Source organism: Pinus tabuliformis, chromosome 3_1 (assembly GCF_031772625.1).
Source record: "Pinus tabuliformis cultivar Carrire ecotype Pingquan chromosome 3_1, CPIR1, whole genome shotgun sequence".
NCBI classification, from domain to species: Eukaryota; Viridiplantae; Streptophyta; class Pinopsida; order Pinales; family Pinaceae; genus Pinus; species Pinus tabuliformis.
The window spans coordinates 219,648,084-219,675,431 of record NC_142301.1 but is presented as its reverse complement, the minus strand read 5'-3'; the positions used below and the strand labels follow the sequence as shown (position 1 = coordinate 219,675,431).

The window sequence follows — 27,348 nt, the reverse complement described above, 5'->3', positions numbered from 1 at the left end:
GCTAGGCCTTTGGCCATTAAAATTAAAAGAAGAAAAAAAAATTATATAATCAAGAAAAAAAAAGTCAAATTATATAAAAAAAAGTATATATATATTTTTATTAAAAACAAAAAAATTAAATAAAAAAATTGTATAAAAATAAAAATAAAAAATCGGAAAACAAAAACAAAAAGCAATTGCACTTGAGCGCAATCCAACAACCGTAGTACGCCTTTCTAGCTGCCTCTGTAAAAAAATACAGGTAGGCGTGTTTCGACATCGTCTCTCATCGTTGGTGGCCCTTCCCATACAGTCGTGCCTCGTTGACCCTACCTTGTTGCACACAGCAACTGACAAAGCCATTGCAAACAACCACTGCAATACACATTCGTCACTAAACCCTCATACTTGTAGTCGCTGCCTTATCTGCTGGATCCACATAAACAACAACACTTGCCTGGCTTGTAACAACCATTATCCTTGACAAACCGCCAGCGTAGATCACCATTCTGCGTAGCACTATTGTTCACCATTTACTTCCACTGCCAACACTAGGCAACAGTCAGTCGTCCATCAAGACTTAACTCAAGAAATTTGTTGTACCATCCTTCAATGTGGGCCATTATCTCAGAACCAATCTTTGTTGCCTGAGGTAGATTCAGAGCCACCCTCGTTGTACCAGAACAAAGGTTCAGTGGCTAGTACTGCTTTGGGTGAGGACCTCCTTGCCTTTTGTATCCTTTTGTGCCTCAGAAAGGGCCTCTCACATCATAGCAATTCAAGAGAGTCTTGCTACGTTCTTAGTGCTCAGATATCTGCTGCTTCTCGGATGCTGCAACCATCAAGTTTTCTAGAATTTGTACTCCGTTGCCGCCATCCGACAACAACCAAAACACAGACAAACCACTGCACACCCACCACTTTCGTCCTCTTCCTCGTTGATCACCGAAGAACCTCCATTGCCTCTCTTGTTGTATGTCTCACCATTCAGATTTGCAATTACCATCACCTGTATCGATTCCCTCAGTCGTTGCGATATAGTCCACTTCCTTCAACCATCAAATCATTAAAATCACGATATCTGAATCACTACAAAATAAATAATGCTAGCTATGGTCAAACCATAAATATTGGATATCTACCAAACCGATACAAAAAATAAAAAGAAGGGATCGTGTCCATCTGTGGTATCGTTTGAAAGTCGTCCATGTTGAACATTTGAGAATTAAACAAAAAAAAAATTATAATTATATTATTTGTTATAATTATATATAAAGAGGAAAAATTGATATTTAATTAGTTATAAAACTACACTTCAAAAAAAATAAAAAAATACTTTAATAAAGTATTAAGGTATTTTTCATCAAGTATTTTGAAGGAAGAGAAGAACTATTTAAGTGTTTTATAGTGGATAGTAGAGTCGAGGTTATTTAACAAGAAAAAAGGAAATATTTGAAAAATATATATAGAAAAAATGGGATTTATTTAAAAAAAAATGATTTAAAAAGTATTTAATATTCAAGAAGCAAAAATGGAGTCTAATACAAAAATGCAGGCCATAAGATTCTCATAAACCTTACCCAGAAACGGTAAAGCGTTATTTAACAATAAAGGGACTCTCGCAGGAAAAGATATTATTTCTATTTCTCCGGCAAAAGATGCAAATTATATAACACCTAAAATCGCAAACCAACTAGTGATCCCGGAGTCAAATATAACTGAAAAATTAGAATTTTTTCGCAATAAAATATATGACATAGCCAATTTACAGCTAAACATTGAAGATCATACATTTGTATCGCAATTCTCAGTTTAGACCCTATGGAACAATCAAGGTGACATTATTTTGGGATCACCCTGGATGGAAACGGTAGGATCTGTCATCTTAAATACGAAGAAAAAGTTTCTAACATTTACTTACAAGAAGAAGAAAATAACACTCCAAGATGTTATGTTGAAACCAAATTCAGTAACGCCAGAAGATATATCAGAGATTTCAAAAGTAATTTGTCAAGAAGGTAAAAAAGTATTACAAAATATGCAAAATGAAATTGACAAAATCACTGTTGACAAAAATGAAGAAGTTTCTCGACTTAAAAACCATAGTGAAAAATTATTGACACAAATTAAGAAACTTAAGAAGGATAAGAAGTCATTAAAAAACAAGGTACAACAACTTATCGACAAGGAAGCATCAAATGTAAGAATTCAAGTTGATGACAAAATAACAAATATCGATCCAGTGAAGGTAACAATTCTGGAAGAAGACAAGCAAGTTGAAGAAAAGACACGCTTGGATGTTGCAATTCAAAACTTTAGATGATAAACACCCCAAGTGAAGGTTTGGTAACAAACTCAACAACATTATTCCCTAAAGTAAATCAAAAAATTTCCACACACCTAATAAGGGAAAGTAAAGTCCCATATTGACATCCGAATCATGAGAGTAGACAACACAACCAAGCTATGTATCGGGACCATTTAGACCAGAAACAACAAACTGATGTTCCAGAGAATAAGGACATAACATCAATCTCGTCTTATGATGACAAATCGTTACAAACTTCCAGTGATCAGAATATTACACAAAAGATTAATCTAGGATGGTCTGATCCCTTCTCAGTACGACAATTTTGTTTGTCACTTAGAAGATCATATCAGCTTGTATCGACGAAGATGACTATTCCGAGATAGAAAGACATTCGAAGCCGAAAAAGAGATCAAGCCTTTTTCATCGACAAGCTTTGAGGACAAAGCTTTTTGAGAAGGAAGACAATGTTATGAATAAAATATATAAATAATGTAAACAATAATAATCAAAAATAATGATTAGTTAAACTAGTAATTAGGCTGAAGAGGCATGTCTAAATGAGACATGACTCTCCATGAAGAGACACTTGCCTAATATATAAGCAAGCCTCTCGTTCTCATTGAAATCAATCATTCTTATTCACACATTTAATATGTAATATTTGTATCCTCATGGATAGCTTTATATTCCAAGTCTTCTGGAGTAATTAATCTGTAGAAGGAACTTTGTTCGCTTCATATAACTGCAATCCATCCATGGATAAGACTAGAAGGACCACATCCTCTACAAACAAAAGGATAGAAATCAAGAAATGGTGTAGATGGAAAACACCCACATCTTAGATGTGTTCAGTCAAGAAGGACTCCAACTCGCTAATGTAAATCCCAAATAATGTGTGGGACAAGGGGAAACCTTATTTAACCCCAATTGTACTGCCCGTGAAATCTGATTGGAAATGTACTATATGCAACATATCAAGAATTGTATCATATCGATGCATGATGGTTGATAATAAGGTCTCGAAAATGCCAATGTCTCTAAGTCTTTGGAAGAAACCCTCCCGAGGGACAAAATGAAAACCTTTTCGAAATTTTATAAAAAACCAATAAATTTTCAAACAGTGAGACCACCTTTCTTAATGATAACCCTGAGTTTAAGGATGTGATCAATAGTTTGGTTCTTAGGTCAAAAATTGGCCTATCCTCTAATTCCGAGATGTCACTACTTAAGCTCCCTAGACAGATTCAAGTGGAGCACTGTACCATAGAGCTTCAAGAACATATGGCCAACCATGACCACCCTGTACTTATTAGGATTGGAGTTGGATCCTAGTTTGTATATCGGGTGTATAATGTAATGTCACCATGACATGTAGTGTAACTAGGAAGAAAGATAAAGTACAATCTAACTTGTATACCTACTAAAATTGTTTATGAAAATTCTTTATTTGCAATTGGCCCCTAGCACAAGGATGAGTTGGTGTATTGCGTTCAATGTTCATTATTGTGCTATTATGAAACAAACTGTCTACATTTACTAACAAACATCCAACATAAGGACTGAAAACAAAAATGCTTCAAGGACAAATTAATATAGCTTAATAACATAAAGTGTTTCTTTTTAACAAGTTTGTTAGTGGCGCAGTTAAATGTGCATAGTTCTTTACGAACCTTCTGGAATACCCGATTAAACCTAGAAAACCTCTCAATTTTGATATGTTCTTGGGTTTGGTCCATTCTTTAATTGTTTTAATTTTGTTGGGGTCCACTTTGACTCATTCCATGGAAATGACGTGTCCCATGTATTCTTCTCCAATACGAAAAGTACATCCTCTAGATGCTTGAGGTGCTCCTTCCACATTTTGTTGTAGACGAGGATATCATCGAAGAAGACTAATACAAATTTTCGCAAGTATGGATGGAAGAGTTTGTTCATGGTTACTTGGAAAGTGGCTAGTGCATTTGTTAAACCAAATGGAATTATTACCTTAAACTCATAGTACCCTTCATGAGTCATGAACACAGTCTTTTCGACGTCTTCTAATCTCACTCGAATTTGATAGTAGCCTGATCTAAAATCTAATCTCGAGAAATATTCTGCGCCATGGACTTCGTCTAGCGTCTCATCAATGAACGGAATAGGGAATTTTTATTTAATAGTAATTTTCTTTAATCCTTTGTAATCTATACACAACCGAAAAGATCCATCTTTATTCTTGACTGATACTACTGGTGCAGCATATGGACTTCTACTTTTCGTAATGACTCCATCCTTTAACAGATCTTGTATCAATCTTTCTATTTTTGTTTTATGATGATGGGGGTAGCGATATTGTTTTACATTTACTAGTGTAAAATCTGATCTGACTTCAATGATATGTTAAATTTTTCTTTTAGGGGTAATTTCATCGGAAATTCTTGAAATACCTTGTCATATTTCTAGATTAGGGATGTAATTTCGGACTGTTGGGGAATCCCTTCCATCGATAATAGTTCTAATTGTTAACATTGTGCGACGAATACCGAGGCTCCCTTGCAAATAGGCTTCTTCATTTGTTGAGCAGAAATGACTTGGCTAGGTGGAGCTTGGAATCCGAACAACTTATACTTCCTTCCATCCATTTTGAACTTAATGAACTGTTTTTGGTGATTTGCAAAATATGTCCCTACTGTTTGCAACCATTGTACTCCTAAGACAGCATCTACACCTCCTAAAGGGACTGTATAAAAAATGGACTCCATTTCATATCCGTTTAGTTGATTTTTTAACTTTATGGCACTTTCCTACTCCATCTATTCATTTCCCATCTGCCACCGTAACTTTTAAATCTGCTACAGGATAGGCAAAAATGTTCAGTCATTTTGCGACATTGACATCTATAAAGTTGTCTACTTCTTGAATCTATTCACACAATAACATTTTAATGTTTGTGGTTGAGTTATCCCTCTCATAGTTGCCAGAGAAATTCTTGGCATACTCCCTTCTTCTGGATTAGGAGCCTCATTTTCTTCATTGTTTTCTTCGTCAGAGCTATTCTCTAAAGATTCCTCTTCTTGTTCTTCTTCGCAACTGTAAAGTTTTTTGTAGTGCATCCGTGTCCTTAAGAATATTTATCTCTGCATGTCCAACATCTGCCATCTTTTTTTCTTTCAAAACCTGATTGTTGCTTTCCTCCTTTGCGCATTGGTGGTGGAATGTACTTACCAGTGTTTTTTGAAGACGACTAACTAGACTTCCCTTTTGAGTAGTTGTTTTATGTTTCATTACTGGCATATGGTGTTTTATGGAGCTTATATTTTCGTTCAATAATTATTGTTGCATGCCTAGCTTCTTCAATGGTTTTGGATTTATATAGTTTTAATTCTTCTCAAATATACTCCTTAAGCAAACATCTATACATTTTTAGCAGTTCTTCGTCATAGAACCCTCTTTGTCTTATAGCTAATACTCACAACTCGTGGGTGTATTTGCTCACAATCCCTTTTTGTTTGAAGAGGAAGAATTTTTTGTAAACATCGTCTTCTTCTTCGTCATGGAACCTTTTGAGCAAGGCCTCCACAAAAATTTCCCAATTGAACGAACGAGCCTCACATCTGTTGGACCACCATAGGAACCAATTATATGCTTCAGCTTCCAAGTTGTTAGATGCAGTCATGACCTTCTCCTATTCACCTATTGGTGGGTTTGCTCCAAAGATGGCATCCATTCTATTCACCCACACAATGGCACTTTTATGGTCCTTACCATAATACTTGGGTAACTCCCTTTTAATTTTTTGATAGTCTTTTCGGGAAACTTTGTATAATACTGGCTTCCTTGGAACTGTATATTCAGTGTTCGTGCATTGATGGAAATTCATGACTTGGGAAAACTTCGCCTTTTGGAGTTTTGGGACTTTGTGGTGACCCTTGTGTGCTTAAGTGTTAAATTTAGGTATGTTCTATGCTTAGAGCAATTTATTTCAATTTTCACATATCTTTCCAAATTAGCAATCACATCAACATTAGAGTAAACTGCAGATAGAACATAAACATAAATCGTAGAAGACAAGCCAAGATAAGAGGACACAAGATGTGGCGCTAGCCAGGGACAAACCCCAATGTGGGGAAACCCTTGATCAATTCTTCTTATATGATCTTCAATAGTTCAGCAGAGAGAGACAGAGAGAGTACATTTACAACAAAAGTCAACACTTTGACTTATCTAGATAAGAGCATAGATCATCTATAAGAAGATGATACATGAGATCAGTTGAAGACAAGTTGCTTCAACTGATTCTCCATCATGCTGCATCTCGTCATCATGCTACACCCATTCACTGAGTTGCTCTTGTCACGGAAATGCAACCAGTCATGGTTGTACCCATACATGTTGTTGTACACACTGCCTCCACTATGCAACAGTAGTAGCTATACATGTTGTTGTACATACTGTCATCACTATGCTGCAATCATTACATGTTGTTGTGCATAGTACATACTATCCACTAACTATCATGCTGCATATAATTGTTGCATCTAGATGTGTAGCTCCTCAGTCTTCATTCTTCAACTGGTTCTCCAAGATGATTACACCACCACTTTGCTCCTTGCTTAGCTGACTGATCCTCAATGCAATACTTCTAACCTTTGACAATGGCACTGTCCATCTCTTATTACAGCAGCATTATACAGCCCTTAGAACAGGTCTGAGGCAGCCTTTCTGGAGGACTGTTCCATCCTTTATGAGATCTCAGACAGCTCCCTCTATCCTCAGCCTTCTAGCAAGATACACAGCCCCCTCTTCAGCCCTTCAGTCTTCCTTTATCACACAGACACCTACAACAAACACACTGTCCATTCATGTACCTTTAAGACACTTTCTTGCTGCGTTCTAGGGCTACCTGTGCTGCGTCTTAGGGTCTTTACATGGTTGAGTATTAGGGCTCCATTGATAGTGGCTTTAGGCTTTTTTGATTGTGAATATAAAGCTTCTTAGGACAGCGGATTTAGGGCCTCTTGGGACAGCGAATTACAACTACCTGTTTGTTGCGTATTGGAGCTTTCTTGACAGCAAGTGGGACCACCCTTGACAGCATCCTAGTCTCCTTTATGTTTGCGGATTAGGCACTCCCTTTAGCTATTTTTAGGAGCTCTCTTTACAGCGGATTAGGACCTAAGATTAAGGCACCTTTGACCTGCGGCTAGGGAACTTTTAGGACAACACATTAGGGCTTCTCCTTCGGTTGTGCATAAGCCTCCTTTACTGTGGCTAGATCTCCCCGTTTGGACAACGGCTAGGCTCTCCTTGAGCTATGTATAGGGCTCCTTAGATCTGTGGATTAGGGCCTCCATTTGGCTACGTGTAGGGCTCCCTCTTTGCTACGAATAGGGTTGTGTATTGGAGCTCCCTTTGATTGTGGATTAGAGCCTTCCCTTTGCTGTAGATTAGGGCTCCCTTTGCTGCGCATTAGAACTCATATTGACTGCAGCTAGGGCTTCTTAGATCTGCGGCCAAATCTCCTCCAAGACTGAAGCTTGATCTTCATTAGGGCAGCGTAGAGGTCTCCTTCATGACAGCGTATAGGATAGCGCATCCTCTAGGGCAACGTATCCTCTTTAGGTCTCTCCTCCCACCAAAACCCAAAGACAAGTGAAAAGGAAGAGATCACCAAGAAGATGAGTGTCTAAATGACTTGAAGTCCTCCTTTATCTATACTAAAATGTTGAGCACAAGTGGGGTTTATTTGGTTGCTGGCCGACCCTGACGAATTGTCCCATAACACAAAAAAATTCCTATCTCCATGAATACTTATCGAAATTGGATGATCTTTACATCAATCCTACACCTCTTGATGAGAGGGATCCAAGAAAAATATCAGTTTCCATTAATAAGATGACCCACATGGAGTTTGGCCCTAGTTGCCAATTTTAACACTCCCTCTTAACTAGGGAGAACTCCATCCACTGATTCATATGTCTGAATGTACTATCTCTGCCATCAATGCCCTGCCCTGCTCTGCTCTGCTGAACCATGAAGAAGAAGAATTGATCGAGAATGTCTCATACCATTCTCTACTGACCCGAAGTCAGTTTTATTGATCCCAGATCAATATCACAAGAGAGTGTCTCAAACCACTCATACTGATCCCAGATCAATGGAGGTCATCCTAGCATAGGGAGTGCGGTAGATACAACGATGCATCCATCAATAGTACTACTATGGTCCCTAACCCCATTTCCCTGCTCATTGATCAGATGAGAGGTACTTCCCATGAGTCCAAAACTGCATGGGTAGGATGCCTCGATAGGAGAATTAATCATCCAGTCCACAGGAGAACGAATCATCCTGTAGATCGGTCGCCACAAGAGAACTAATCATCCTGGCCCACACGAGAACTAAGCATCCTAGCTCACAGTCGCCACGGGAGAACTAATAATCCCGACCCATAGGAGAACTAATCATCCTATTTCATAGTTTCCACAGGAGAACTAATCATCCTAGCCCACAGGAGAACTAACATCTTGTTCCATAGTCGCCACAAGGTATCACAGGGAAAGGTTGAACCTCTCACCCCGTACATAGCGCACCATTAGGGGAGGGTGAGTCGCCCTATGGTCGTGTGTTGCTCCAGTAAGTACCCCAAGACCCCCAGAGCTCCCAGAGCTCAATGTATGCAACATGCAGGACTCTTTTCTCAACGACTCCAAGTCGTTCAGGAAAGTCACAGATTTGACCTTTCCCCAGGGCTTTGACAAAATGTCTGACCTGTACATCAGTCTCAATGTGATGGAGCCTCCTCACTCATCGACTTACCATATCCCAGATAAGATAGTATATGATGTCTATCTGCTCGAGTCCTCAATAATTGAATTCCCCCTGGTTATCACAAAGAATCACAGTGGTATTCATCATGTGTACAAACAACTCACTGAAGAGCTTCCACAACCAGGAAGCTTCATACGAGATCATACTCGTAGCTATGTATTCAGTCTCGGCAGTTCTTATAGCAACCGACTTCTGCTTCCTGCTCATCCATGATATCGAAGCATAACCCAAAGAGAACCAACAATGAGAAGTGCTCTAGTGATCCTCCACACTGCTTGCCTAGTCAGCATTCGAATAATCATGCAGCTTCATATTTGCGGTAGTGTATCTCAATCCATGAGAGATTGTGCCCTGAAGATATCTCAGAAGATTCTAGGCACCAATCTAGTGAGGCACAACCAAATATGAGCTCACTATGCTAACTGCAAAGCATATATACGGACGGAAGTTCACTAAGAACATCAATGCAAATGAGTTTATGAAACTCAGAGGCATTTCCCAAATCTGGTCCAGCATCACCACCATATAACTTCTAAAAGTTCAGATCCTCGAGGTAGTCACGCGCTTGCATTTTACCATTCCATATCTGGAATCCAACTCCCTCTTACTTTTGCAAATGAGAGGGTCTGCACCTGTCAGAAATAGGTCGTTTCTCAGAAGGTGTTGGTATGAGAGTTCTATCATCCACTACCTTCAAATAATGGTTTGGATCGGCTTCACTTTTAGTGAATCTCAACTTCATCAAACAGCTATCAATCCTCTCATATTAGGCCCAGGATGATTTACTTCAAGCTATAGAGGGCTTTCTTCCACCTGTATACATGAGATTTCTAATCATGAATCTTAAACCCCTTGGGTTGTTCCAAACCTGTGAACCTGCTACATGAGGAGAATGGTCCACTTGTAAGATTTTTCTTCGATACATCTCAAACATGTACCTTCATGCTCTTCTTGAATTCAGGTATTCGAGTCACCATCTGACTCACATCGGTAAGGGCCTCATAAAATAGATTTCAGGTGTTATAGATGAGATATGTCATGATCCCCAATGGACCATCTTGCAACCCTGAACTCAAAGATAAAAGAATTTTTGAAAATTCTATTTCCAAACACGTACCTTTCCATTGATGAATGCCACCCTATAACCTTTAACTTCCATTGCTAAAATGGACACCAAGTTCTTGTAATCAGGTACATCAAAGAGATTTTGTAAATGAATCGAGTTACCCTCATTCAATTTAGGGGTAACATTCCCTACACCCTTTCCGGGATAGGTGGCATCAGCTCCAAGCATAATCCCACGATTGTTTCCATCTCTACCAAATTAGAGAGAGCACCCTTCTATCTAATGAAGTGCCTTGAAGCACTATAATCGATAAGCCAGATTCCCAAAGAATCTAAAGGAGAAGGCCAATACAAGATAACGCTTATTTATCTTCTCAGAAACAATATTTGATTCTTCATACCTGGGGTTCCTTGCTTTCTCTGAAGAGTCGGTCGTTTCCTTGATGACCTGCATTACCTGTCATTCCTTTGACCATTGAAGATGTCCCTGGAATGATTGTTATCATCATCAAGTGATGTGTCCCTGCCATTCAGACACTCATTCGCATGATGGCCGAACTAGTTATATGCCTTTCCTTCCACCCTGAGATCCGATCTTCCCAATGAAGTGATCTCTAGGTAGGCCATCAGAAAGCTTCCGTTGCGCCATTTTGATAATATTCTATGCTTCGACTTCACCCTCGGTGAATTTGAAGAGGTATGAGGGATCCACTGATCCTTTTGTTCTTTCACAAATGTCTTCGGTGATTACTCTTTCACTCTTGCTTGAGCATTGTCTTCACCTCAGCTCTTATACCATGTTAAATTTAGGTATGTTCTATGCTTAGAGCAATTTATTTCAATTTTCACATATCTTTCCAGATTAGCAATCACATCAACATTAGAATAAACTACAGATAGAACATAAACATAAATCGCTGAAGACAAGCCAAGACAAGAGGACACAAGATGTGGCGCTAGCCAGGGACAAACCCCAATGTGGGGAAACCCTTGATCAATTCTTCTTATATGATCTTCAATAGTTCAGCACAGAGAGAGAGAGAGAGAGTACATTTACAACAGAAGTCAACACTTTGACTTATCTAGATAAGAGCATAGATCATCTATAACAAGATGATACATGAGATCAGTTGAAGACAAGTTGCTTCAACCGATTCTCCATCGTGCTGCATCTCGTCATCATGCTACACCCATTCACTGAGCTGCTCGTCACGGAAATGCAGCTAGTCATGGTTGTACCCATACATGTTGTTGTACACACTGCCTCCACTATGCAATAGTTGTACCTATACATGCTGTTGTACATATTGTCATCATTGTGCTGCAATCATTACATGTTGTTGTGCATACTATCCACTAATTGTCATGTTGCATATAACTGTTTCATCTAGATGTGTAGCTCCACAATCTTCATTCTTCAACTGGTTATCCAAGATGATTACACCACCATTCTGCTCCTTGCTTAGCTGACTGATCCTCAATGCAATACTTCTAACCTTTGACAATGGCACTGTCCATCTCTTATTACAGCAGCATTATACAGCCCTTAGAACAGGTCTGAGGCAGCCTTTCTGGAGGACTGTTCCATCCTTTATGAGCTCTCAAACAGCTCCCTCTATCCTCAGCCTTCTAGCAAGATACACAACCTCCTCTTCAGCCCTTCAGTCTTCCTTTATCACACAGACACCTACAACAAACACATTGTCCATTCCTGTACCTTTAAGACACTTTCTTGCTGCGTTCTAGGGCTACATGTGTTGTGTCTTAGGGTCTTTACATGGCCGAGTATTAGGGCTCCATTGATAGTGGCTTTAGGCTTTTTTGATTGCGAATATAGAGCTTCTTAGGACAGCGGATTTAGGGCCTCTTGGGATAGCGAATTAGGGCTACCTGTTTGCTGCGTATTGGAGCTTTCTTGATAGCAAGTGGGACCACCCTTGACAGCGTCCTAGTCTCCTTTATGACTACGGATTAGGGACTCCCTTTAGCTGTGTTTAGGAGCTCTCTTTACAACGGATTAGGGCCTAAGATTAAGGCACCTTTGACCTGCGACTAGGGCACTTTTAGGACAACACATTAGGGCTTCTCCTTCAACTACGCATAGGCCTCCTTTACTGTCGCTAGATCTCCCCGTTTGGACAGCGGGTACGCTCTCCTTGAGCTACGTATAGGGGTCCTTAGATCTGCGAATTAGGGCCTCCATTTGGTTGCATGTAGCGCTCCCTCTTTGCTGCGTATTGGAGCTCCCTTTGATTGTGGATTAGAGCCTTCCCTTTGTTGCGTATTAGGACTCCCTTTGCTATGCATTAGAACTCCTATTGACTGCAGCTAGGGCTTCTTAGATCTGCAGCCAAATCTCCTCCAAGACTGAAGCTTGATCTTCATTAGGGCAGTGTAGAGGTCTCCTTCATGACAGTGTATAGGATAGGGCATCCTCTAGGGCAACGTATCCTCTTTAGGTCTCTCCTCCCACCAAAACCCAAAGACAAGTGGACAGGAAGAGATCACCAAGAAGATGAGTGTCTAAATGACTTGAAGTCCTCCTTTATTTATACTAAAACGTTGAGCACAAGTGGGGTTTATTTGGTTGTTGGCCGACCTTGACGAATTGTCTGATAACACAAATAAATTCATATCTCCATGAATACTTATCGAAATCGGATGATCTTTACATCAATCCTACATCTCTCGATGAGAGGAATCCAAGAAAAATATCAGTTGCCATTAACAAGATGACCCACATGGAGTTTGGTCCTAGTTGCCAATTTTAACATTAAGGGATTAAGAGGTAGATTAACTCCTCCCATAAACTGGCTCATCATGCTCTCTATTTTTTTATATTAATCGCCATTTGGTCATGATTGCTAATTATCTTCTCTTGGTCTTTCCCGAATTCCTCTTGCTTCTTCTCAACATTGTCAAGGCACTGACGCATTCTGTCGCTTTCCTCCTGAAATTTCCTCAAATTTGTATCGTCATTGCTACTTCCCATTTTGTTCTTCTTTTTCTTTGTGGACCGAAAATAAAAATTATTATTATTTAAATAATATTTTTTTAAATAATAATAATAATATTATTATTATTATTATTATTTTAAAAAATAATAATAATATTTAGTTAATTAAATTATATAATGATTATTTATAATGTAATATATGTATTATACAGTTAATGGCCCAAAAATCAAATGTCAAATGTCACGCCTTAACTATAGGTATTATATAGTTATATAATTTATGGGTCGAGTATCAAGCATCACGTTGTTTGACTAATCAATTGACTTATGGCAAGGAAAACAAAAGGCGGATGTAAAAAATGATGTCATAAGGTGTCGGGATACCAGGGAAAGACTGTGATTGAACAAAAACGCAGATGCAACATGTAGTTATCATGGGTTGATGCGGCTCGACGAGGAGCGGGAGACTAGCGAGGACAGGCAACGTCAAGAGGAGGCAGCGCTTTACACTGAGTATGGAGTGTGGCTAACCCGGAATGGTTTGTCGGACCAAGGAACAGTTGGCAATGGAATGAATGGTGACAACGGAAAGTGGGAGACACCGTTGTGTGGCACAACAATGCGCAGAGGTTGACAAGGGACGGTGGAAAGCCGATTGTGTGGGCACAGAGATGAGCAACGAACAGGGGTGGAAGTGGAGGATCACGAACTAGCTCTGATACCACTGAAACGGTAGCTTTGTTCACTTATATTCGCCAATGGAATACACATTTGTATGTATAACAATATATTTTTATTATTCAATATTAGATGATGGTTTACAAGCTCTTAGACGATTCTCCTGTATAGGAGTTGACTGGCCACAAGGCTAAAGACACATCTTTTGACATAAGTGCCCTTTCATAATTAATTGGGCAACTTAGTTTAATTTAATTTATTTATTAATTATTAATTGATATTTGTTTATTATTTTATTATTTATTTTAATATATATAGTTATAAATATTTAATTCATAACATGGTACATTTCCTGTTGAGAGTGGCCAAATTATGCTTTTTCTTTTCCTTTTAGCTGCATTAATCTGTAGGGCATCATTTCAGGCCCGGCCCAAAATGTGGACAAAGGGTTAGTGGGAAGCTAACTCCTTGTGGACCTAGTGGACAAATGTGGACCCGGATGGGAAAAGTGATGAATGGAGTTATAATGAGCGAAGGGGAGTGATGTATAAGGTGTTGTGAAATGGGACCACGCAACCAAAATCTAGGTTTCCCATGTAGTGCCACCTCTAAACCTAGTGGCCAATAATGGAGATCCCATGGCATTAGGATACAAGATTAACCATCAAATTGGATAGAGGATACAAGAGTACAAACCAAGCCAACTCTTTTTGCCCAACCCCCCCCAACTAATCCATGCCCAAAAGTGTCCATGATAAGTAAAAAAAATACCCAAATACACAATGAAAAGCCATACCTTCAGGTTTGGAAGACTCACCTTCAAACACACAATCATAAGAAATGGGCGAGGGGCCACATGGTTGGCTCAAGTGACGGAGATGGTGTCACAGGGAGCTATCTGGGGACTACAAGGGGTTGTTGGCTATCGGTTGAAGACCATCTAGGAATCCTATTGTAGCAACTGAAAACTATTTTTCTAATTGTTAATTAATTTAACAATTTATTTCCTATGGAAAATACCAAATAATTCACACAGCAACCTTCACAAATAAACTGCAGAAGAAACCCTAGACACTGAGAAAATACGTGCACACGCATACATAAAAAATAACACAGTATCTTTTGGACAAATGTTCCCAGAAAAACCCAACTTGGGAAAACCGGTGCAGCAGCTGAGGGTTTTATATTATTATTCAGCAATGAGAAATTCTGAGTACAACTGAATAATTTTTCTTCTTATAGAGACTTCAATTGACGAATACCAAGACCATGACCAAGACCCTTGACACAACAACCTCTCCAAGACCAAGTAACAAGGCTTCTTATTTTGACCTCTTCTTCTTCCTTGAGTCAACCATGGTCAAACTGCTTGCTTCTCCCTCTTCCTTGGCTACCCTTTAGATATCGGCTTCTTAGATCAGACTTGCAACATTTTGGCCCTACTTCAGAAACCCTAGTTTCAATATTTGAGAGAAATATTATCCCTCAACTTCCTTCGCTTGAGATGGAGACTATTCCTTCCTTAACTCGATTAGAGGATCCACATGATTTCCTTCTAAACTTGTCTTCTCAAGATGACTGAAATATCTCGGCCCTTACTACAAATGACAACCCTATATTCTCGCAATTGTGGAGGTATTAGCCCAAAAACAGATCCAAATAAACTCGGTTGTCTTCCTCCTCCTTCGCTTGGTGATAAGACTTCTCTTTTTGTGATCTTCACACCTTTTCTCATTCAGATTGCCTTGACCGAAATTGTGTTCTCCAAATGAAAGTCGAGCTACCTATATATAGTGTTTTGTCCATCAAATAAGCCGACTTGTGCCATTGGTAAGCCGACTTGTCTTCCAAGGAACATCCTTTTCTTCTTTTTAAGGCCGACATGAGGAGGAGCTTGTGACAAGGTCTTGGAGGGTTTATGACATTATTAAATTTGTTTCTTACAATGTGTCATATGCCCAAAAAGGGTCTTCAAACTTTGACAATGATCCTATAGACTTTATGACATGATGACCAAACCTAATACAATGATCCTTGAGCATGAAACCCATGACTCAAGCATTACAAAAATAATTTTATTTTCTCCTTTACATCAATTACATAAAATCATGATTACACGTCATTCTAAAGACAGAACCTAGTTACTCTTTTCAACACCCCCCATAGCCTGCTGTTGGGAGACAGCTAGAACGGAGTGGGCGGGGATCAGAGTGACAGCCCCACCCTGAGTTGCTGTCGCAGTGTCCGTACAATCTGAGCGACAATAGGGCCCATCATTGTATTCAACCACATCAATTGTATTCATATATTTTATATATATAATTACTCCTATATGGATTTCTTTATTATATTCCAAATCTTTTGGATTATTTAACTTTGAGCCAGGTTTGGCTATCAGTATAAACAGAGGGTGTTAGCATATAAGGCTTATATGTGTAATAAAGTCATCATAATGACTTCAGCTAAAAGTTTAGGGTTTTCAGTTGTTATTTTCTTTTGGAGTTTTGAACAAATATCACCTCTCAGGAGAATCCCATTGTAACTGTCTACGGTGTTTTCATAATATTATATTTAATTACTGTGTTCATTGATTACCTATGGTTCCATTCTTCACTAAACCCTAACAAGGGTTTCATGATTTACTGTTCATCGCTATTCTGTAACACTGCAGGTACTAATAACAAAAAAACAGAAGTAACAGACTAAGTCCATATGCAACAGGGAAAAAAATCATTTTGCCCTCAACTTCAAGTAGTGGTTGAGACATAATTTCAATAAAAGTTTAAAAACATTGCAAAACAGAAAGTACTGTCATGAGCTCTCCTAGTGTCATGAAATATTCAAGCAATAATTCAAACACACTTTCATAACCAGGATATCAATATTATTTCTCCTGTATGGCCCTCACTAAAACAAATGCTATGAAGCACCCTACTTAAAACAATTGCAGTCAGGCAAAACTATTTCCATCTTTGCAAAGCTTGTATACCACAGTATAAAGAAATGAGACCAAATCTATCATTTATAACAAAAGAGAGGAATAAAATTGTATACCAGCATTAGAAAGAGATAAGAAATACCTGAGGGAAAAATTGCATTAGCTTATCTGCAGATGGCAGAATCTTTTCACCAAGTCGATCAATCATGACTGATATCAAATTTAATATTTGCACCTACAGAGTAACAGATGCACCAACAAAAGCCACGCAAACAACTTGTTCAGCCAAAAAAACACCAATATCTAGTTATATACAGCTTGGTAAGAGTATTCACAGAAAGAAACTTACTGCAAGAAAACCCAGCTTGAGTTGTAAACTCCACTTTCAGTTATGGAACTAAGAATTATAACATAAAATATATTGCTCTATTCTCAGATATTATTCTTTCATAATGGACACAATTACATCAGAGAAAGTGTATCAAGAACCAAGGGTAGCTATGGAAATCTATCAGGCATTCACACAACAAGGCATGGAACCATGACACATAGACCAAAGAGAGATACTAGAAAACAAAAATGATAAGTAGCTACAGTTAACCCCTAAATTTTCCCCTTGCAAATTTAGAGGTTTAAAAACCCGCACATTTCAGTACGCTGGATGTTTAGAGACATGTACAGACACAAGTTGGGGGTTAGTTCCCATGGACACTACTTGCAAGATTAATCCAGTGATGATTCAAACACATCTTTACACAGATTGGAGCGAATTGCTATTTTTAGTAGGCTCCCTACTCTGTAGAAGACAGTTCCAGGGATGGCACAAGGTATTGGTCACACATTTAAAGTCCTTACAAACTCAAGACTCAACTAAGGCTTTTGCAGGTGACATGCATGGCACTTACTACCTTCAACAGGCTTTGATCAGAGACTCACAGGTCAGAGATAATGATACATTAAGAATCCTTAACGAAGTCTGAATCCAATGAGCTACCCACTAGCGACATACAAGCACCTTCTATTTTTTACAGTACTTCCATGTCAATTCTGATCAAAGTCTCTAATCGCAGATTTGGATTCAGCACTAAAAGACAAATCCAATGTTAGGATATTCTGAGTCCCGACACATAGGAAATAGTTAAATATAACTTGGTCTAGTGTAGAGTTAGGTAAAGTGTGTTTCTTTACTATGTACTTTTGTAACTTACAATCCAACGGTCACAATATGTTCTAGACATTAAGTGATCCGACAGTTCATTCTCTCCTCGGTATTACCGAGACTTGATCCATGGCTTAACACACGATTGACCCATGATCTCTATTTAAAGAGCATGGAGGGTCATTTGTAGTGTGACCGTTCATGAGAGAAGCTTATGTAAACTTTCTTTCTTTTACATTAATAAATTGTTTGAAGTGGCCACGTTGGCTCAGGCCGTAAACTGTTTCCCTCTTTGAGGGTTTTAACCACGTCAAGAATATTGGTGTATTGATCTGTGATATGTCTGTGAACGGTGTCCTTTGGTGTTCTATCTGAGGAACTTACCTTGTAAATTCCTACATGGTATCAGAGCTATTTTAGGGCCACATCCGTTGGTGATCCAAATCCAAAGCCGATACAAGTGCATGTGACTGTTGTTTCCTAGATCTATTATTTTTAATTGCTTTCGGGCCGAGAGGACTGCTCTATTTTGTTAGGAGCACTTGTTCCAGTGAGGAACCCCTTTTGTTTCACGTGAAAAGGTTTCCGGTTTCCCTAGCTACGTCATTTTTAAGATCTGCAAGTATACAGTCTTTATTTGCAGTTTTAGTATACATCTCTCTGTTTATTTCAGTTTATTTAGCTCTCTGGTTTTTTTATTACCGGATCTATACCTTTCATTTCTGTGTATGCTCTTTGCCCTGCAACTTTGTGCGATCTGCGCAAATCAGAAACAGAAAGGAAGGATTTTCTCATGCATATGTTCTTTTCTGCCGCACCTTAGTGTGATCTCGGGAAATCAAAAACATTGAGGAAAATATTTAGTTTCTGGCGAAAACTAACTTCAAGCCATAAGATTTGGTTTTTTTTGTATGTTCGTGTTGGGTTGTGTAGTTTTTTGTTTTGTAGGCAAAAAGAGTTTTTTCAAGTAAGCACACACCCTAAAGTTTCAGTGACTAAAAATAAAACAAAACTCCCTTCCTCTTTTCCAAAAATTACTGATCTTTTAAACTAGCTCACTTGGTCCAAAGTTACTTTATGAGAATAGAGGTCTTGAGTTCAAGTCTTTCTTTTTGTTGAGGGATGTCTATTTCTCCAAACCTTAGATTCCATATCACAGAACTTGATAACCCTAATGAAGCAATGAAATAGCTCACTAAAGTTTTTGGAATTAAAAATTAAATTAGAGCCCATCAACTCGAAAATGAGTTGCTTACGGTGGACCCGAATAATTTTTCTTCCATTGAAGATTTTTTGTCCAAGTTCAAGACCCTTAGGTTTCTCTTGGAAGGTGTTAAGGTTAAGAAAGAAGATGGTAGCCTTATTTATTCCATTCTTACTAAGTTGGGACCAGCCAACCCTGTGTATGTTTCAACCTTCCATTCTACTAGAGAAGCCTTTATTTCTCAAGGACAAGACTACAAGTCCCCCTCTTTCGATGCCTTTTGTAATTCTTTAATAAGAGAACAAGAAAAATTCTTACATCTTGGTCTTCTTAATCTTCGAAACTCTTCTAAAAAAGCCTTAGCCGCCCAGCAACAACCAAATTCAAAGAATCATAAGAAGCAGTATCCTAAAAAGAATGGTCCTAAACCAAACAAGGGTCCTAAGCAATTTCAGTCTCAAAATGAAAAATCAATTCAACAAAATGATAAGGCAAATAAAAACAAAGGGAAGAAGACCGATAGACGTTGCACCTTTTGTAATTGAAATGGCCACTTAGAATCCAAATGCTTTAAGAAGATGGAAGCCTTCGAAGCAGCAATGAAGAAGCATAACATCCATTTGGAGCACTCTTCAACTTCAACTTCAACTTCATCTTCAGGAATAGCACTTTTTACATGTGGTTGTCAAGTATTTCGGTCTGGTTATGCACTAAATGTATCTTCTTCCTCTCATTCTCATGAGTGGCTCATTGATTCTGGAGCTTCTTATCACATGGCCAAAAACAAAGCCATGTTTTCTTTTTTAAATGATTGTAACACCAAAAATATATATGTTGGTGACGATACATCTCTTAGTGTTGTAGAGACTAGAATTGTTCATCTAGACAATGGTCAATGTAATGATGTATTATGTGTTTCAACCTTATCCTACAACATTCTATTTGTATATCAGATAACTCATTCAGGTGAAGGTAAAACCGTTCAATTTTCACCTCACAATGTTGTAATTAAGGACCTAAGAGATCCTAGATAGATTTTAGCTACTGGCATTGCTAATGATTCTACAAGGCTGTATAATTTTAACAACTTTGGGTCATCAACTCTTCCCTTGGTATTTTTTGCTCATAATGATGAAGTGAGAAAAGTTTGGCATGAGCGATTTGGTCACTTAAACTATCGCGCCCTTCAAAATCTATGTAAAGAAAATATGGTGACAGGTCTTCCTATGGTATCTTGCAGAGATGGTGTTTGTTTCGGATGTCTACTCGGAAAACATGACAGGGATAGTTTTGAAAAACGTGCTTCTTGGCACGCCTCAACCCCTTTACAGTTTGTGCATAGTGATTTATGTGGTCCACCTCCAGTTGTTTCATTCTCTGGCTACAAGTATTTATTAAATTCCATTGATGATTTCTCCAGACGCACTTGGGTATACTTCTTAAAACTCAAGAGTGAAGTATTTAACATGTTCTTGGCCTTTAAGGCATTTGTTGAGAAACAATCTGGACATCGAATTCTTATGCTAAGATCTAATAATGGCGGGGAATATGTTAACAACAAATTCATCAACTTTTGCACTGAGCATGGAATTCAAATGCAACATATTGTTCCATATACTCCACAACAAAATGGTGTAGATGAAAGGAAGAATCGCACCTTAAAGGAAATGGCTAATTGTAAGCTTCAATCTAAAGGACTTAGTCTTAATTTTTGGGCAAAAGCAATTAACTGTGCAAATTACATAATGAATCGCACTCCTACTAAAGTTGTAAAGAATATCACTTCAGAAGAAGCATGGAGCTCAATTAAACCAGATGTAAGTCACTTTCGTGTTTTTGGAAGTGAAGCATGGGCCCATATTCTAGATGAGAAACATAAAGCTTTAAAACCTAAGAGTGAAAAATGTATTTTTGTTGGATATTATGAAGATGTCAAAGGATATAGACTTATTCCACTTAAGTCCAAAAATGTTATCATTAGAAGAGATGTAAAGTTCTTTGAAAATATTTCGACCTATGAGCCTAGTTCGGCGGATGTGCCACCTCTCTCTATCCCTTCTACTTCTGAAAATATTTCTTCTTCAGATGATGACAGTGAGGATGAAAATCCTCCCCCACCTTCTCAGGATTCTCCTTCAGCTCCTAGGCTTCCAAAATGGATCCGTGCTACTTGGGATGCAGCAGGTGCTCTTGCAAGTAATCCTATAGATCAACGACGTACACGTTCTCAGTTCAATAGAGCCTCTTCTTTATTGGCTCAAGCTTCAGCGAATTATGATCCTGACACCTTTGCAGAAGCTTCAGGCCAACCAGATTGGGACGCAACTATGAATGAAGAATATCGTTCATTATTGCAAATGATACATGGGATCTTGTTCCTCTTCAAAAGGGACAAAAACTTGTTAGATGCAAATGGGTTTACAGAACCAAGTTTGGACCAGATGGAAAAGTTGATAAACATAAAGCTCATCTTGTTGCTAAGGGTTTTGCACAAGTTGAAGGCATTGACTATACTGAAACCTTCTCCCCTGTTGCCAAAATGAACTCTATTCGCCTTGTTCTTTCTCTTACTGCCTCTTTCAAATGGGAAGTCCATCAAATGGATGTTAAATCTACCTTCTTGCATGGGGACTTGCATGAAGAAATCTATATGGAACAAACTCCAGCCTTGTATGTCAGCTTAAGAAATCCCTTTATGGTCTCAAGCAAGCCCCTCGGACTTGGTATGCCAAAATGGATAGCTTTCTTTCAAATATTGACTTTTCTAGGTGTCATTCTGACAATAATGCCTACACCAAGAACGTGGGTAAGTCTCTTATCATTCTTGTTCTTTATGTTGATGATCTTATCCTTACTGGTAGTGATCCCAACCTTATAAACCATGTGAAGTCCAGCGTTAAAAAGCAGTTTGAAATGACAGCCTTAGGACACTTGCATTATTTTCTTGGAAGATTGTAAGCCAACCCCTTCTCCCTTTCAGTCTGGAGTCAAACTTCCAGTCACTTGTACTTTCCCTGAAGCTAATGCTACCTTATACCATCAACTTGTAGGAAAACTTTTGTATCTAACCCATACCCGTCCTGACCTTTCCTTTGTTGTTGGCCTTATTGCTCAATTCATGAAAAACCCATATGAAAGTCATTGGAAAGCAGCTAAAAGAATACTTCGTTATGTTCGAGGCACAACTCAATTTGGGATTCATTACAGTGCAAAAGCATCTCCTCTATTGGTTGGTTTCACTGATTCTGATTGGGCTGGTGACCCTGATGATCGGAAGTCTACTGCAGGTTATGTGTCCACTCTTGGATCTAGACCTATTACATGGGCTTGTAAGAAACAAAGTGCCATTTCTCTTTCTTCAGCAAAAGCAAAGTATCGTGGCGCCGTAGTAGCTAGTAAGGAAGCCCTGTGGCTTCGTCAGATCCTGTCACACTTTGGTGTGATAATCAAAGTGCCATTCAACTATGCAAATATCCAGTCCAACATCAGCGCAGCAAACACATTGAACTACACATGCACTTCATCAGAAAGCTCATTCATGACCATGTTCTTGAAGTGCAATATTGTTCAACCGATGATCAAGTTGCAGACATCTTTACAAAGGCTCTCACAGAGGCGAAATTTACTAAACTTTGATTTATGGTTGGAGTTCATAAAGTTGTCACTAAGGGGGGATAGGCTCTAATGCCTCCTTCCTTCTCCTATTGTGTCATATTTGTACATCCTTCAATCCTATCCCAAGTTGTTCTTAAGGGGGGATGTTAGGATATTCCGACACATAGGAAATAGTTAAGTATAACTTGGTCTAGTGTAGAGTTAGTTAAAGTGTGTTTCTTTACTATGTACTTTTGTAACTTACAATCCGACGGTCACGATATGTTCTAGACATTAAGTGATCCGACAGTTCATTCTCTCCCCGGTATTACCGACACTTGATCTGTGGCTTAACACACGATTGGTCCATGATCTCTATTTAAAGACCATGGAGGGTCATTTGTAGTGTGATCGTTCATGAGAGAAGTTTATGTATTTTTTCTTTCTTTTACATTAATAAATTGCCTGAAGTGGTCGCCTTGGCTCAGGTCGTGGACTATTTCCCTCTTTGAGGGTTTTAACCACGTCAAGAATATTGGTGCATTGATCTGTGATCTGTTTGTCAGCAGTGTCCTTTGGTGTTTTATCTGAGGAACTTAACCTGTAAATTCCTACATCTAATGAGTATGATTTCATAAGATTTTGAAGACATTCTATTTTTAGTTGTCGTTGCATGTCAGGTTTGATTACACATTTCGACTCCCCACAGAGTTATGAGTCTGATGGTGGTGATTTCATCGGATTCTAAGGACTATTTTTTTTAGAAGCCTTGGCACGGCAATGTTGACAGCATATCCGAGTTCCCCATCAGTTTCTAGGACTAACGAGTATGATGCTATGGGCATGCAGTGATATTTCTATTTCTAGCAGTGCTTATTTTTTAGGCATACTATATATGGCAGTTTCCGCCTATCTATTTCGAGCATTAGATACATTTTCCTGATTTTCAGCGATTTTCCTATTTTTGGCATGTCCATTTTAGCAATACGAGGTGGTGGTCTAAGGGATTAACACATGGCAACAATTATTGAGTCGACAAGTGGCAAAAATTTTGGATAATCATCAATAAGGTGGCAGAAGATGAGTTGACATGGCAATTAAGCAATATTTTTCTCTTATATTTCTCTTTCTTTGTGCATTTTTCTTTCTGAATTCCTCTCCGATATTCCCTCCTCTTTATTTCCTATTTTATATCCTACTTTCTCTGCTGTTTTTGCTCTCATTTGTACCCCTAAACCTTCTCCCATTTCTCTCATTGTTTTCCCTATTTTTCCTCCTAAATCCGCTCTCCCTTTTCCCTCCACAAAAAAAATAAAAAATTAATTCAACGACTTAAAATTAGTTAAGTCGAATTATCTAAAGATAGTTGAGGAGGCAATGAAGCTAAGTTGAATTATATAGAGAAGAATGAAACAGAAAATTATGCTAAGTCAAAATTTCTAAAAACAGTTTAAGGGATAAAAATATGTCGTGTTGAATCACTTGAGGAAAATTAGCCGAGTCAAATTGCTAACATGGGATATTTTTATCATGAAAAAAAATTCAATATCAAGGAAAAATCACTCAAGTCAGATTGGAAAAATTAATCTCAGAGTTAATTGTGTCCCATGCCAACTCGAAGATACTTCAATTCAACTCAAGCAAGGGCCACTTAACTAGATTTTCTTCTCCAGTCAAAGCTCAGTTAACTCAACCATGCTCAATGATGGACAATAATGGAAAATTCGACCTATCCTCCTTCTTAGCACAAATTGGAGAGGGAAAAAACTATATATAAAAGAAGAAAGCCAGCCTTCCAACACGAGTTTGTCTTGAGCAAGAGCAAACAGCCATACTTTCTTGTCTACATTATTCTTCTTTCTCTATTCTAGCTTTGATTACTTTTGTCCAAATGTCATTGTATTTATCTTGGTGCAGCCAACCTTTTGGCTCTCACCGAATAAAATTCAGTTTTGATCCACTCACTCTGGCTTGTTTGATTCAATGTTACCTTATGCAGATTATTAAGAGTTTTTCAGCTATTTATTTGGGAAATTAGTAACTTAAATGTGCTTTCTTCTTACACTATTTTTCCATATAAAAGGTTGATTTGTGAAGTACTATTCCACGCTTTAAGCTTAGGGATTTTTCACTCTTGATTGGCCACTAATCTGCTGGTCAAACAGCCTTTATCTTGTTGTTATTGAGCATTTCCTTGCAGATTTACAAGTTAGAATTGTTACCACAAAACATAGTAGGGCCCTAAGGGGGAAAACCCTACGGGACAACTACTAGACTAAGTGACAACAATGGGACAATGGCCACATCGCCAAGGTCCTCTACTCTTTACAGACTTTCATGAATGGGAGGAGCCCCGGTATGATTGTCATCAGCTATGATAAATATTCTAGGTTTCAAGGTTCAAGGTGATGTAGCTAGAGCTCATTCAAGAGAGGCTCAACAAAGGTAAGAGCCTTCAAAGAAGCAAATTGCTCTCTAAGAAAAACCCTCGAAAAGAAGGCACACAAGCTAGGATTTTGAGGTTTCTCAATGGTAATAAGTATTCATGAGGTCATGGCCCGAGAGAATAAAGGGCTTCTTATGATTTATTCTGATGAATACTAAGTTCATTCAAATCTAAAGAAGTCCTCGAGGTGAGAGAAAAAGATCTAGGTTTTTCTTCTTGGAGTAGCACCTAAGGAAAGAGATTTTATGGATGAAACTCGGGCAAATGCCCTACAAACTTGGAGCATATGTAGCCTAGATCATGAGCTTGATGTTTGGACCCTCGAATTCCCGAAAAAAAAATCACCTCCCTAAAGTTTCGTTGCAAGCCCTACATTTCCACCCTAACTTTATGGGACTGAAATTTAGGAGGAGAAAATATGGAGAAAGAGGAGATCGATCACCAAAATCCTTGGACCAGTGCATAGTCCTTCATGCAATGGAGTCTTGAGATGCTTAACATAAGATAAAACATCTTCTAAGGAGGCTTGAAATCAATGCCCTAGGTACCAATTTCAAATATTTACCCTCTTCAAGATATAATGGAGTTTCATGAAGAATTCAAAGCCATTCATTCACTAGGAACATTAATTACATGCCTTGCATTGGATAAAATATGCAATACTCTACTAGAAAAGCTTTCCAAATTTAATCTTTAATGATTAGGGCACAAATTTGCATATTCTAGAGTAGCTATCCCATTCATTAAACAACTTTCAAAGAAAACTTCCATCAACATTAAGCACTTACAAAGAGACACGCAATATATCCATCCATCATTCAAGAAGAAGCTCCAAAGAAGAAAAGTGAATCATCTTCCACACATTGAAATGCATCAATAGAGTCTCCAATAGCTCCAAAGAAAAAATGTAAGTTCTTTTACAAGAAAACCAATCCAAGTGTGATGATCTCCCACAAATGAAAGTGAGTTCTATTTATATGAGACCTTAGAGTTCGACTTATTAGACTAAGGACCCCTAACATTATAAAAATGTGCAAAATACAAGCCTTGGTCACAAGCTGACCAAGTAGCTTTTTCAAATTTTAAATTAGCCTTCCAAATGTTAGCCGAGTTGATGGCATCATGTTGATGTAGGGTCGTTGAGGGCCACGTTGAGTTCTCTAGGTACCAAGATGAGAGAGAGGGCTCCATAAATCACCAATTAGGGGACGGCCCTAATTCAACATGCAAGTCATCATGTGGGGCCCTGAAAGGGATTTGTGGCACAAACACTGGTCTCATGGGTCTCCCGATGATGGATACGCTTGTTTAATACTCCAAATGAGCGCTTTGATGACCATGTCTCAAGGGTGAGACAAACCTCCTTTGGGCCTCGAATCAACTGCCACTCCACATGATATGTCGGTTGGGCACACTGGTCCAAGTGCATCATCTCGTGAATAATGTGGGGCAATAAACAAACTGTGGAAGGTGTTGAGGCTGCCCATGGTGTCAAATGATGCTTTGCAAATGAAGAAGTCCCATGGCTCTCAAGGAAACCCATGTGGTGTCAATATGATCCAGTGGTGGACTTGGGCCCCAATTAAGTTGTCCAACCCATGACGAAACCACCTACCAATTACATAATGTCCAGTATGCCTCCTCACCTTAGGTACAATAATTCATTAGTACATCTAAGTGAAAAAGCTTGTTTATCAAGGACACAGAAAGACTTCATATGGGGTTTCCCTTCCAAATTTGGGGCTTTGAGCTTGAAGTAGTGTTACCTCCCCAGGTACGAGTGGTTAATAAACGACCATATTAGGCGTTCCCAAACCCCAAGGGAAAGACAAGTCCAAGGTACATCCTTCAAGTGATAGGGGTCATGTGAATAATGATGAGATGGATGGAGACAGAGGGGTCTCAAGGCCAAATGCCATGGGTGGAAATAATGAGGAATGTCCACATATTTGGGCATACAGACATAGGAGGGCTACAATCGTGGATACTTGAGTTACCCCAGCCTTTGTTTTTCCACCATTCATTATTTGCCTTTTGTCTTTTCTTGTTTTTTCTTTGTAATATTGCTCGGGGCTCCAAGAAATGAGAGCATGTTGTGTATGATGTAAGCAGTTATTACCCCCTAAAGATGGAATAGTTCATCGCCGACTATGGTTTGGGACGTGCATGGGTTCCTTAATGATGTGGGGGTACTCATGGGCCCTAGGAACC

At 38.7% G+C, this 27,348-nt stretch overlaps 1 protein-coding gene across 4 annotated transcripts in view; it reads right to left on the bottom strand.

Moving 5' to 3' along the window:
• Window positions 1-27,348, bottom strand: part of LOC149186580 (ARM repeat superfamily protein) — a 482,448-nt gene that overhangs the window by 225,259 nt on the left and 229,841 nt on the right. For all 4 annotated transcript variants that reach the window (XM_089411041.1, XM_089411042.1, XM_089411043.1 and 1 more), the window contains one exon: window positions 16,877-16,969. In XM_089411041.1, coding sequence (XP_089267167.1) covers window positions 16,877-16,969 — 93 coding nt within the window. The remainder of the gene's footprint in view (window positions 1-16,876; window positions 16,970-27,348) is intronic.